The sequence below is a fragment of the Littorina saxatilis genome, linkage group LG8 (genome assembly GCF_037325665.1).
Source record: "Littorina saxatilis isolate snail1 linkage group LG8, US_GU_Lsax_2.0, whole genome shotgun sequence".
Lineage (NCBI taxonomy): Eukaryota > Metazoa > Mollusca > Gastropoda > Littorinimorpha > Littorinidae > Littorina > Littorina saxatilis.
This window is the reverse complement of record NC_090252.1, coordinates 66547669-66560891: the sequence shown is the minus strand read 5'-3', so window position 1 is coordinate 66560891 and position 13223 is coordinate 66547669. Positions and strand designations below refer to the sequence as shown.

Genomic DNA, 13223 nt, shown 5'->3' with positions numbered 1-13223 from the left:
ACTGAGCTGCTACGTGTTAAACAAAGCACAGACTTGCGTCATTAGCTCACTGACGTAGTCGTCTAGACAATGACGTCGAAAGTTTTCCTCTCCAGGAATGGATTCTGTAAACCGGCACATCGTTCTTCCTTCTCATCAGGAAAAATCTCACTGCTGTCAGTGACAGATCTCATAATGCGTGCGTGGGCGACACTTTTCATGTACATAACAGGTAAGCACTTTCTGCATATTGTGCTAAGATATGGTCGTGGTCGATACTGCAGAAATTACTCTATCCCAATATGCCCTTCCCCCCTTTTCTGGCCGACCATCTCCATGTGTGTGCGGCAATTTTTACACGCATGATCTTATATCATGGATTCCATTGAAATCCGTCTTCCCTGCGCTGTCATTCATTCTCTTCACTCCATTACCTGGCTAGATGATATGTTACCCAAAAATAGTATTATCCAACTCGAAAACTTGTAAAGCGTAGTTTGTCTGTACTGTTGAAAACATCTGTACGTTTTCCTACATTTTATAAGCCTTCCTCCCGTTTGAGATGCATTTGACAGATTGTGTAACAGTAGTCTAAACAAGGGGATATCATCTGTCTAGACATGTGGTCCCCCCTCCCCCCCCCCCCCTCCCATTTCTGCTCTGGGTTTTACGGAGCAATGACACCCCCCTGCTCTTTTTTTTTTTAATGGAGCAATGACACCCCCCTGCTCTTTTGTTGATGGAGCAATGACACCCCCTGCTCTTTGTTTAATGGAACATTGACACACCCCTGCTCTTGGTTTAACGTAGCAATGACACATCCCTGCTCTTTGTTTAATGGAGCATCGGAGAAATGACACACCCCTGCTCTTGTTTAAACGGAGAAATGACACACCCCTGCTCTTGGTTTAATGGAGCAATGACACACCCCTGATCTTGGTTGAACAGAGCAATGACACACCCCTGATCTCGGTTTAACAGAGCAATGACACCCCCTGCTCTTTGTTTCATAGCTACAGCCCACCCCAGCACTTGGCGTCATAGCTACAACCCACCTGCTCTTGGTGTCATAGATACAGGCAAGCCCTGCTCTTGATTTCATAGATCAACCCATCTCTGCTCTTGGTTACATAGCTACAACCCACCTGCTCTTGATGTCATAGCTACAGCCAAGCCCTGCTCTTGGTTTCAGCTCTACCAGTAGCAACACAAGGCGTGGATGTCAACCAGACGTGCGAGCCGTTTGTGGAGAACTCCGTCAGCCGGTGTACTTGCGCCATCAACACCAAGGCGGTCAGTGGAGTGGGGTCCAGCAGGTGTACGTCCACTGTTAGATACGTCGAGCTTGTTTTCTCGGGGGGTTTAGGACCGCCACGAGTATTTTGTGAGTTCAGCGATTATTACTTGGGGTTGGTTCAGTCCACCATTAAAGATTCTAGCTTTCTTAGTTGCGGGAAAGTCAACGACGGAAATCCCGAAGTCGTCACGCTGGAACTCAAGCTGCTATCCCACGAGCCTGCCTTAAGAGGTTCCGATTTCAAGTGCGACCTGAATTGCGGCTGTGGAATCGGCTCATCATGTCTCAACACAACACAATCTGGAATTCCCATCCAGTACTGTAAGAGTTTTATAACTTGTGTCCGTGTCTGTATCTGTTTCTTGTCAGGCTGTATATATGTACGTTCCTCTCTGTCTATATCTGTTCCCTGCCTTGCTGTATCTGTTCCTCTCTGTCTATATCTGTTTCCTGTCTAGCTGTATCTGTTCCTCTCTGTCTATATCTGTTTCCTGTCTAGCTGTATCTGTTCCTCTCTGTCTATATTTGTTTCCTGTCTAGCTGTATTTGTTCCTCTCTGTCTATATCTGTTTCCTGCCTAGCTGTATCTGTTCCTCTCTGTCTATATCTGTTTCCTGTCTAGCTGTATCTGTTCCTCTCTGTCTATATTTGTTTCCTGTCTAGCTGTATCTGTTCCTCTCTGTCTATATTTGTTTCCTGTCTAGCTGTATCTGTTCCTCTCTGTCTATATCTGTTTCCTGTCTAGCTGTATCTGTTCCTCTCTGTCTATATCTGTTTCCTGTCTAGCTGTATCTGTTCCTCTCTGTCTATATTTGTTTCCTGTCTAGCTGTATCTGTTCCTCTCTGTCTATATCTGTTTCCTGTCTAGCTGTATCTGTTCCTCTCTGTCTATATCTGTTTCCTGCCTAGCTGTATCTGTTCCTCTCTGTCTATATCTGTTTCCTGCCTAGCTGTATCTGTTCCTCTCTGTCTATATATGTTTCCTGTCTAGCTGTATCTGTACGTTCCTCTCTGTCTATATCTGTTTCCTGACTAGCTGTGTCTGTTCCTCTCTGTCTATATCTGTTTCCTGTCTAGCTGTATCTGTTCCTCTCTGTCTATATATGTTTCCTGTCTAGCTGTGTCTGTTCCTCTCTGTCTATATATCTGTTTCCTGTCTAGCTGTATATGTACGTTCCTCTCTGTCTATATGTTTCCTGTCTAGATGTATCTGTTCCTCTCTGTCTATATCTGTTTGTTGTCTAGCTGTGTCTGTTCCTCTCTGTCTATGTCTGTTTCCTGTCTAGCTGTGTCTGTTCCTCACTGTCTATATCTGTTTCCTGTCTAGCTGTATGTGTTCCTCTCTGTCTATGTATGTTTCCTGTCTAGCTGTGTCTGTTCCTCTCTGTCTATATCTGTTTCCTGTCTAGCTGTGTCTGTTCCTCTCTGTCTATATCTGTTTCCTGTCTAGCTGTATCTGTTCCTCTCTGTCTGTATTTGTTTCCTGACTAGCTGTGTCTGTTCCTCACTGTCTATATCTGTTTCCTGTCTAGCTGTATATGTTCCTCTCTGTCTGTGTGCGTTTCCTGTCTAGCAATTTCTTCATTACTGTTCCCGTTTTGCTTGTGTCTTATCTGTTCTTTGTCTGTGTCAAGTGTCTTTTTGACTATACCTGTTGCTTCTCTTTGTCTGTGTCAAGTGTCTTTTTGACTATACCTGTTGCTTCTCTTTGTCTGTGTCAATTGTCTGTTTGACTATACCTGTTGCTTCTCTGCTTGTCTGTGTCAAGTGTCTTTTTGACTATACCTGTTGCTTCTCTTTGTCTGTGTCAAGTGTCTTGTTGACTATACCTGTTGCTTCTCTTTGTCTGTGTCAATTGTCTTTTTGACTATACCTGTTGCTTCTCTTTGTCTGTGTCAAGTGTCTTTTTGACTATACCTGTTGCTTCTCTTTGTCTGTGTCAATTGTCTTTTTGACTATACCTGTTGCTTCTCTTTGTCTGTGTCAATTGTCTTTTTGACTATACCTGTTGCTTCTCTTTGTCTGTGTCAATTGTCTTTTTGACTATACCTGTTGCTTCTCTGCTTGTGCATGTTCCTATCTCTCCCTTTGTGTCATATCTCCATGTGTCTGTTGCTCAGTTTATCTGTTTGATTGACGTGTGCAGCCCCAGACTGCGCGCCAGGTATAACGGGGGCTAAGTGCAACTTGACGTGTCACCCTAACTGCGTGGGGGGAGTGTGTGGAAGGGCAGACGGCAACTGCACAAGTAAGTTCACACTGTGACTCACAAATGTTAATCATGCGCAAGTGTTTACTTCTTTGTTTACCTTGTACCTGTTTACCTCATTGCACAATTTCGGTTTCTTCGTGAGCCTTTCTACTCATGCGCCGCTATTGTCTTTACTCTGCCATTGTCTGTTTCCTCTCTATCTGTGTCTGTTTCCTCTCTATCTGTGTCTGTTTCCTCTCTATCTGTGTCTGTTTCCTCTCTATCTGTGTTTGTTTTCTCTCTGCATGTGTCTGTTTCCTCTCTGCATGTATCTGGGTTTTTTTTCCGCCTGTTTGTGTTTCTTCTCTGCATGTATCTGTTTCTTCGAACTGTACGTGTTTCCTCTCTGTCGGTATTTGATTCCTCTCTGTCTGTTCATGTTTCCTGTCTGTTTCCTGTGTCTGTTTCCTGTGTCTGTTTCCAGTGTCTGTTTCCTCTGTCTGTTGCCTGTTCCTCTGCCTGTTTCCTCTGTCTGTCTTCTCTGTCTGTTTCCTCTGTCTGTTTCCTCTGTCTGTTTCCTCTGTCTGTTTCCTCTGTCTGTTTCCTCTGTCTGTTTCCTCTGTCTGTTTCTTGTTCCTCTGTCTGTTTCCTCTGTCTGTTTCTTGTTCCTCTGTCTGTTTCCTCTGTCTGTTTCTTGTTCCTCTGTCTGTTTCCTCTGTCTGTCTTCTCTGTCTGTTTCCTCTGTCTGTTTCCTCTGTCTGTTTCTTGTTCCTCTGTCTGTTTCCTCTGTCTGTCTTCTCTGTCTGTTTCCTCTGTCTGTTTCCTCTGTCTGTTTCTTGTTCCTCTGTCTGTTTCCTCTGTCTGTTTCTTGTTCCTCTGTCTGTTTCCTCTGTCTGTTTCTTGTTCCTCTGTCTGTTTCCTCTGTCTGTCTTCTCTGTCTGTTTCCTCTGTCTGTTTCCTCTGTCTGTTTCTTGTTCCTCTGTCTGTTTCCTCTGTCTGTTTCTTGTTCCTCTGTCTGTTTCCTCTGTCTGTTTCTTGTTCCTCTGTCTGTCTTCTCTGTCTGTTTCCTCTGTCTGTTTCCTCTGTCTGTTTCTTGTTCCTCTGTCTGTTTCCTCTGTCTGTCTTCTCTGTCTGTTTCCTCTGTCTGTTTCCTCTGTCTGTTTCTTGTTCCTCTGTCTGTTTCCTCTGTCTGTCTTCTCTGTCTGTTTCCTCTGTCGGTTTCCTCTGTCGGTTTCCTCTGTCTGTTTCCTATCTGCACGTGTCCGGTTACCTCTGTCTGTGCGAGTTGTCTCCTTGCCCGGTTTTACTCTCCTCTGTTCATTCGTTGTTTTCCTCTACCTGTTTTTTCTCTGACTTGTGTTTGTTTGATTGACGTGCCCAGTCCCAAACTGCCTGCCAGGTGAATACGGGACCATGTGCAACTTGACGTGTAAACCTGACTGCAATGGGGGAGTGTGTGGAAGGGAAGACGGTAACTGCATCAGTAAGTTCTCACTCACAAATGTTAATCATGCGCAAGTGTTTGCTTCTTTGTTTACATTGTACCTGTTTACCTCATTGGCCTGTTTCGGTTTCTTCGCGAGCCTATTGTCTTTACTTTGACTGTGTCTGTTTCCTCTTTGCCTGTATCTGTTTCTCTCTGCCTGTGTCTGTTTTCTCTCTGCCTGTATCTAATCCCCCTTTGCCTGTATCTGTTTCCTTTCTGCCTGTATTTGTTTCCTCTCTGCATTCTCTCTGTTTCGTCTGCATGTATCTGTTTCCTTTCGGACTGTGTTTGTCTGTTTTCTCTCTGCCTGTATTTAATCCCTCTCTGCCTGTATCGGTTTCATCTCTGCCTGTATTTATTTCCTCTCTGCATGTATCTGTTTCCTTTCTAACTGTGTCTGTTTCCTCTCTGTCTGTTTTTGTTTCCTATCTGCCTGTGTCTGTTTCATCTCTGCCTGTGTCTGTTTCATCTCTGTCTGTGTCAGTTTTCTCTCTGCCTGTGTCAGTTTTCTCTCTGGCTGTGTCTGTTTCCTCTCTGCCTGTGTCAGTTTTCTCTCTGCCTGTGTCAGTTTTCTCTCTGCCTGTGTCAGTTTTCTCTCTGCCTGTGTCAGTTTTCTCTCTGCCTGTGTCTGTTTTCTCTCTGCCTGTGTCTGTTTCCTCTCTGCCTGTGTCAGTTTTCTCTCTGCCTGTGTCAATTTTCTCCCTGCCTGTGTCTGTTTTCTCTCTGCCTGTGTCTGTTTCCTCTTTGCATGTGTCTGTTTTCTCTCTGCCTGTGTCTGTTTCCTCTCTGCCTGTGTCAGTTTTCCTCTTTGCCTGTGTCTTTTTCCTCTCTGCCTCAGTGCCTGTGTTTGTTTTCTCTCTGCCTGTGTCTGTTTCCTCTCTGCCTGTGTCTGTTTTCTCTCTGCCTGTGTCAGTTTCCTCTCTGCCTGTGTCAGTTTTCTCTCTGTCTGTGTCAGTTTCCTCTCTGCCTGTGTTAGTTTTCTCTCTGCCTGTGTCTGTTTCCTCTCTGTCTGTGTCAGTTTCCTCTCTGCCTGTGTCTGTTTCCTCTCTGCCTGTGTTTGTTTTCTCTCTGCCTGTGTCTGTTTCCTCTCTGCCTGTGTTAGTTTTCTCTCTGCCTGTGTCAGTGTTCTCTCTGTCTGTGTCAGTTTCCTCTCTACCTGTGTCTGTTTCCTCTCTGCCTGTGTCTGTTTTCTCTCTGCCTGTGTCAGTTTCCTCTCTGCCTGTGTCAGTTTTCTCTCTGTCTGTGTCAGTTTCCTCTCTGCCTGTGTTAGTTTTCTCTCTGTCTGTGTCTGTTTCCTCTCTGTCTGTGTCAGTTTCCTCTCTGCCTGTGTCTGTTTCATCTCTGTCTGTGTCTGTTTCCTCTCTGCCTGTGTCAGTTTCCTCTCTGCCTGTGTTAGTTTTCTCTCTGCCTGTGTCAGTGTTCTCTCTGTCTGTGTCAGTTTCCTCTCTGCCTGTGTCTGTTTCCTATCTTCCTGTGTCTGTTTCCTCTCTGCCTGTGTCTGTTTCCTCTCTGCTTGTGTTTCTTTCCTCTCTGCCTGTGTCTGTTTCCTCTCTGCCTGTGTCTGTTTCCTCTCTGCCTGTGTCTGTTTCCTCTCTGCCTGTGTCTGTTTCCTCTCTGCCTGTGTCTGTTTCCTCTCTGCCTGTGTCTGTTTACTATCTACCTGTGTCTGTTTTCTCTCTGAATGTGTTTGTTTCCTCTCTGCCTGTGTTTGTTTTCTCTCTGCCTGTGTCTGTTTCCTCTCTGCCTGTGTTTGTTTTCTCTCTGCCTGTGTCTGTTTCCTCTCTGCCTGTGTCTGTTTCCTCTCTGCCTGTGTTTGTTTCCTCTCTGCCTGTGTCTGTTTCCTCTCTGCCTGTGTTTGTTTTCTCTCTACTTGTGTCTGTTTCCTCTCTGTCTGTGTCTGTTTCCTCTCTGTCTGTTTTTGTTTCCTCTCTGCCTGTGTATGTTTCCTCTCTGTCTGTGTTTGTTTTCTCTCTGCCTGTGTCTGTTTCCTCTCTGCCTGTGTTTGTTTTCTCTCTGCCTGTGTCTGTTTCCTCTCTGCCTGTGTTTGTTTCCTCTCTGTCTGTGTCTGTTTCCTCTCTGCCTGTGTCTGTTTCCTCTCTGCTTGTGTTTGTTTCCTCTCTGCCTGTGTCAGTTTCTTCTCTTCCTGTGTTTGTTTTCTCTCTACCTGTGTCTGTTTCCTCTCTACCTGTGTCTGATTCCTGTCTACCTGTGTCTGTTTCCTCTCTGCCTGTGTTTGTTTCTCTCTGCCTGTGTCTGTTTCCTTTCTGCCTGTGTCTGTTTCCTCTCTGCCTGTGTTTGTTTCCTCTCTGCCTGTGTCTGTTTCCTCTCTGCCTGTGTCTGTTTTCTCTCTGCATGTGTCTGTTTCCTCTCTACCTGTGTCAGTTTCCTCTCTGCCTGTGTCTGTTTTCTCTCTGCCTGTGTCTGTTTCCTCTCTGCCTGTGTCTGTTTCCTCTCTGCCTGTGTCTGTTTCCTCTCTGTCTGTGTCTGTTTCCTCTCTGCCTGTGTCTGTTTCCTCTCTGTCTGTGTCTGTTTCCTCTCTGGCTGTGTCTGGTTCCTCTCTGTCTGTGTCTGTTTCCTTTCTAACTGTGTCTGTTTCCTCTCTGCCTGTGTCTGTTTCCTCTCTGCCTGTGTCTGTTTCCTCTCTGCCTGTGTCTGTTTCCTCTCTGCCTGTGTCTGTTTCCTCTCTACCTGTGTATGTTTCCTGTCTACCTGTGTCTGTTTCCTGTATGTCTGCTTCTAGTAAGGCCAACAAAACAAAATAGTCCGTTTACGGTAACATAGGCAAACAAAATAGGGTCGGTAGGTCGGGATTTTTTTCCCTTTTTTTTCTCCCAAAAAACATATTTTTAAGTTATTTTGCCAAAAAACAGAGACCTTTTTTTCCCAAAAAAACCATATTCTTAAGTTAATTTGCCAAAAAAAACAAAGACTTTTTTTTCTTTTTTTCCCAAATGCCAAAAAAAAAAGTCTAGGGTCTTCCTCTCTGTACGTCTTGCCTCCTAGCCCGGCTTTGTCCCCCCCTCTGTGTGTATCTGTTTGCTGTCTTCCTCTCTGTGCGTGTTGCCTCCTAGCCCGGCTTTGTTCCCCCTTCTGTGTGTATCTGTTTGCTTGTCTTTCTCTCTGTGCGTCTTGCCTCCTCACAATTGTTATTCATGCACTTAAATTTAAAAAGTTGTTTGCTACTAAGAAAAAGAAATTGCTAAAGAATATTTTGGACTTTATTAATAGAATTTGTAACAGTTTTTCATAATTTTTTTTATTTTTTATTTTTTTACTTTATTTATTATATTAGCATATATCATGATTGTATTGATTGTATTTATTGTTCAAAATGCCCCCATGGGTTATGGACTAATAAACTTGAACTTGAACTTGAACTTGTTGTCTTCCTCTCTGTTCGTCTTGCCTCCTTGCCCGGCTTTGTTCCCCCCTCTGTGTGTATCTGTTTGTTGTCTTTTTCTCTGTTCGTCTTGCCTCCTAGCCCGACCTTGTCCCCATCTGTTTGTAGCTGTTCGTTGTCTTCCTCTCTGTTCGTCTTGCCTCCTTGCCCGGCTTTGTTCCCCCCTCTGTGTGTATCTGTTTGTTGTCTTTTTCTCTGTGCGTCTTGCCTCCTTGCCCGGCTTTGTCCCCCTCTGTGTGTATCTGTTTGTTGTCTTTCTCTCTGTTCGTCTTGCCTCCTTGCCCGGCTTTGCCCCCCTCTGTGTGTATCTGTTTGTTGTCTTTTTCTCTGTTCGTCTTGCCTCCTTGCCCGGCTTTGTTCCCCTCTGTGTGTATCTGTTTGTTGTCTTTCTCTCTGTGCGTCTTGCCTCCTTGCCCGGCTTTGTTCCCCCCTCTGTGTGTGTATCTGTTTGTTGTCTTTTTCTCTGTGCGTCTTGCCTCCTTGCCCGGCTTTGTCCCCCTCTGTGTGTATCTGTTGTATTTTTCTCTGTGCGTCTTGCCTCCTTGCCCGGCTTTGCCCCCCTCTGTGTGTATCTGTTGTATTTTTCTCTGTGCGTCTTGCCTCCTTGCCCGGCTTTGTTCCCCTCTGTGTGTGTATCTGTTGTATTTTTCTCTGTGCGTCTTGCCTCCTTGCCCGGCTTTGCCCCCCTCTGTGTGTATCTGTTTGCTGTCTTTTTCTCTGTTCGTCTTGCCTCCTTGCCCGGCTTTGTTCCCCCCTCTGTGTGTATCTGTTTGCTTGTCTTTCTCTCTGTTCGTCTTGCCTCCTTGCCCGGCTTTGCCCCCCTCTGTGTGTATCTGTTGTATTTTTCTCTGTGCGTCTTGCCTCCTTGCCCGGCTTTGTTCCCCTCTGTGTGTGTATCTGTTTGTTGTCTTTTTCTCTGTTCGTCTTGCCTCCTTGCCCGGCTTTGCCCCCCTCTGTGTGTATCTGTTTGTTGCCTTTCCACACCTGGTTCAAATCTTACTGTGTCTAATTCATTGCCGTGTCCCGCCCCAGACTGCCTGCCAGGGAAATACGGGACCCTGTGCAACTTGACGTGTCACCCTAACTGCATGGGGGGGCTGTGTGGAAGGCAGGAAGGCAACTGTATAAGTAAGTTTACACTCACAATTGTTATTCATGCAGAAGTATTTACTTCTCGGTTTACCTTGTACTAACCTGTTAACCTCATTGGCCTCTTTTGGTTTCTTTGCGAGCCTTTTTACTCATGTGCCTCTGTTGTCTTTACTCTGCCTGTGTCTGTTTTCACTCTATTTCTGCCTGTTTCCTCTCTGTCTGTGTCTGTTTTCACTCTATTTCTGCCTGTTTCCTCTCTGTCTGTGTCTATTTTCTCTCTGCTTCTGTCTGTTTCGTCTGTGCCTGTGTCTGTTTCCTCTCAAGCTGTGTCTGTTTCCTCTCTGTCTGTGTCTAGTTTCTCTCTACTTCTGTCTGTTTCCTCTCTATATGTGTCTGTTTCCTCTCTGTCTGTGTCAATTTTCTCTCTCTGCTTCTGCCTGTTTCGTCTCCACATGCATCTATATGCCCTCCCTTTCTGTGATTGTTTTCCTGTGTGTCTGCCCCCCCCCCCCCTTCCCTCCACCGGTCTATGTTTGTTGCCTCTAATCTTTTATGTTTCCTTTCTACCTTTATCTGTTTCCTCTCTGTGTCTGTTTCCTCTCTGTGTCTGTTTCCTCTCTGTGTCTGTTTCCTCTCTGTGTCTGTTTCCTCTCTGTGTCTGTTTCCTCTCTGTGTCTGTTTCCTCTCTTTGTCTGTTTCCTCTCTTTGTCTGTTTCCTCTCTGTGTCTGTTTCCTCTCTGTGTCTGTTTCCTCTCTTTATCTGTTTCCTCTCTTTGTCTGTTTCCTCTCTGTGTCTGTTTCCTCTCTGTGTCTGTTTCCTCTCTTTGTCTGTTTCCTATCTGTGTCTGTTTCCTATCTGTGTCTGTTTCCTCTCTGTGTCTGTTTCCTATCTGTGTCTGTTTCCTATCTGTGTCTGTTTCCTATCTGTGTCTGTTTCCTCTCTGTGTCTGTTTCCTATCTGTGTCTGTTTCCTCTCTGTGTCTGTTTCCTCTCTGTGTCTGTTTCCTCTCTGTGTCTGTTTCCTCTCTGTGTCTGTTTCCTATCTGTGTCTGTTTCCTATCTGTGTCTGTTTCCTCTCTGTGTCTGTTTCCTCTCTGTGTCTGTTTCCTATCTGTGTCTGTTTCCTCTCTGTGTCTGTTTCCTCTCTGTGTCTGTTTCCTCTCTGCGTCTGTTTCCTCTCTGTGTCTGTTTCCTCTCTGTGTCTGCTTCCTATCTGTGTCTGTTTCCTCTCTGTGTCTGTTTCCTCTCTGTGTCTGTTTCCTCTCTGTGTCTGTTTCCTCTCTGTGTCTGTTTCCTCTCTGTGTCTGTTTCCTCTCTGTGTCTGTTTCCTCTCTGTGTCTGTTTCCTCTCTTTATCTGTTTCCTCTCTGTGTCTGTTTCCTCTCTGTGTCTGTTTCCTCTCTGTGTCTGTTTCCTATCTGTGTCTGTTTCCTCTCTGTGTCTGTTTCCTCTCTGTGTCTGTTTCCTCTCTTTATCTGTTTCCTCTATGATTGGTTTTGTTTCCCCTTTGTCTTTATCTACTCCATTTTCGACCGTATCTGTTTTATCTGTATCCGTTATCTCTGCCCTGTACTTAATTCCTGTATTTCCCTGCCCCAGACTGCAAGTCAGGAGGTAAATACGGAGCTTGGTGCAACTTGACGTGTCCCTCTGACTGCGAGGGGAGAGTGTGTGGAAGGGAGGAAGGCAACTGCACACTAATTCCACGTACGTCTAGCGATACTTACTTATTTCTAAAAGTCTCACTCAGAGTTATGGGTGTCAGCCACAGTTGTATGGTTTGCGCTCTGCAACGGGTAGGTAGGATTGTATATACAGGTATGCCACACGCAAACACACACACTCGCAAACCTCCCCACTGCACAGAAACACTTTTTGAGTCACTTGAGAAAAAGTGACTCTATGTAATCGGTCAGTGTTAGTCTGTCCGGCCGGCCGGCCGTCCGTAGACACCACCTTAACGTTGGACTTTTCTCGGAAACTATCAAAGCGATCGGGCTCATATTTTGTTTAGTCGTGACCTCCAATGACCTCTACACTTTAACGATGGTTTCGTTGACCTTTGACCTTTTTCAAGGTCACAGGTCAGCGTCAAAGGAAAAATTAGACATTGTATATCTTTGACAAAGTTCATCGGATGTGATTGAAACTTTGTAGGATTATTCTTTACATCAAAGTATTTACATCTGTAGCCTTTTACGAACGTTATCAGAAAAACAAGGGAGATAACTAGCCTTTTCTGTTCGGCAACACACAACTTAACGTTGGGCTTTTCTCGGAAACTATAAAAGTGACCGGGCTCAAATTTTATGTGAACGTGACTCATTGTGTTGTGAATAGCAATTTCTTCCTGTCCATCTGATGCCTCATATACTATTCAGAACTGCGAAAGTGACTCGATCGAGCGTTTGCTCTTCTTGTTTTTTTTTTTTTACAATGGAATAAGTTATGGGCAGAATATACCTGCGCAGTTTCAGCGGCACAGACGATGCACTGCCTATTATTGATGCCGCGATAGGGATTATGACGACTACTTGGCCTGTTTTCCTTTCATGCAACGTGTAGCGGGCTGGGATAATCTGCAGTGCGGCGTCGATCCTGCTGAAGTTACATATGTGAGCGGAGCCCCTTAGCTTCACCGCCTCTGTCGTCTACCGCCAACTTAGTCACAATTGTTGCTCCACTGCTTTCTTATTCAGTCAAGCAGGAGGCAGGAAGCAGCGACTGATCTTTTAGGCCTGGCGCTCACCTATGTAACTTCAGGACAGACGACGCACTGCAGATTATCCCAGCCCGCTACACGTTGCGTGAAAGGAAAACAGGCTAAGTGCTCGTCAGAATCCCTATCGCAGCATCAATAATGTGCAGTGCGTCGTCTGTGCCGCTGAAACTGCGCAGGTATATTCTGCCCTGTATCGCATTCAAAGAGAAGCCAGCAGTCTTTCGTCACGGGATAGTGATTGCAGGTAGCGGTCCACATTGCCGGGGGTTCACGTGTTACTGAAGAGACAGGTGTTAACTGACTGACTAGTACATGTGTAGGCTATGTCTTCTTATGACCAATTGGCCTATTTTCGGACAGGTGGAGTTAATATGCTATTTAGAAAGGTGTTGCGATGATGATTTCTTTGGGAAGACGAGGTTGGGGTGGAGGGGAGGGGGGGGGGCTGTCAAAGTCCTAATGAGAACAGCAGGTGAGACAATAACATTGCTTGACCTCATGCTCACCTGCACGTGTCAGCGGATCTGCAAAAAGAGTGGTTAGCAGGTTTGTCAAAAAAGTGACGTCACCGGGAGCGGCGGATACGTTGGGTCTGGGATGTAATGTAAAGTGTATTTGTGCAGAAGAGGCTTGTGATTCGTGCCAGTTACCAGAGTTTAAAAAAAAAGACGTCGGTTGGTCTTCCATAACAGGTTGAAGCCGTGACTTGGGACTGATATTCAGTGGTCTTTGGTCTCGTTAGACACGTGGTCTTTTGGGAAAGGTAAACTATATAGTAACAACTGTCGGGGATTTTTGTGGTGGTCTTTATTAGCAGCTAGGTGGTCTCCAGGGCAAGTTCGACTGCATTTTGTATCATTTTTGTTGTTGTGACAGGGCACCGTCTTATGTGTAAGAGTTTAAAAACGCAGAACAACCCATTTTTTACTCACCCGAGTAATTGGTGAGTATTAGAATTCATATGTGTCCGCACGTATGGACGGCCGTCCGCAGACAAAAAACTTAACGTAGAGGTTATCTTGGAAGTTTTTATAGCTAGACCTCTGAAACTGTGCAC

At 45.4% G+C, this 13223-nt stretch overlaps 1 protein-coding gene across 1 annotated transcript in view; it reads left to right on the top strand.

Annotated features, from left to right (window-relative positions):
- Positions 1–87: 87 nt before the first annotated feature.
- LOC138972444 (uncharacterized) overlaps positions 88–13223 on the top strand; it is a 14861-nt gene continuing 1725 nt past the window's right edge. The window contains exons 1-6 of the mRNA XM_070345094.1: positions 88–211; positions 1172–1597; positions 3423–3524; positions 4849–4950; positions 9386–9481; positions 11044–11151. Of these exons, the coding sequence (XP_070201195.1) occupies positions 175–211; positions 1172–1597; positions 3423–3524; positions 4849–4950; positions 9386–9481; positions 11044–11151 (871 nt within the window). The 5' untranslated portion in view covers positions 88–174. The remainder of the gene's footprint in view (positions 212–1171; positions 1598–3422; positions 3525–4848; positions 4951–9385; positions 9482–11043; positions 11152–13223) is intronic.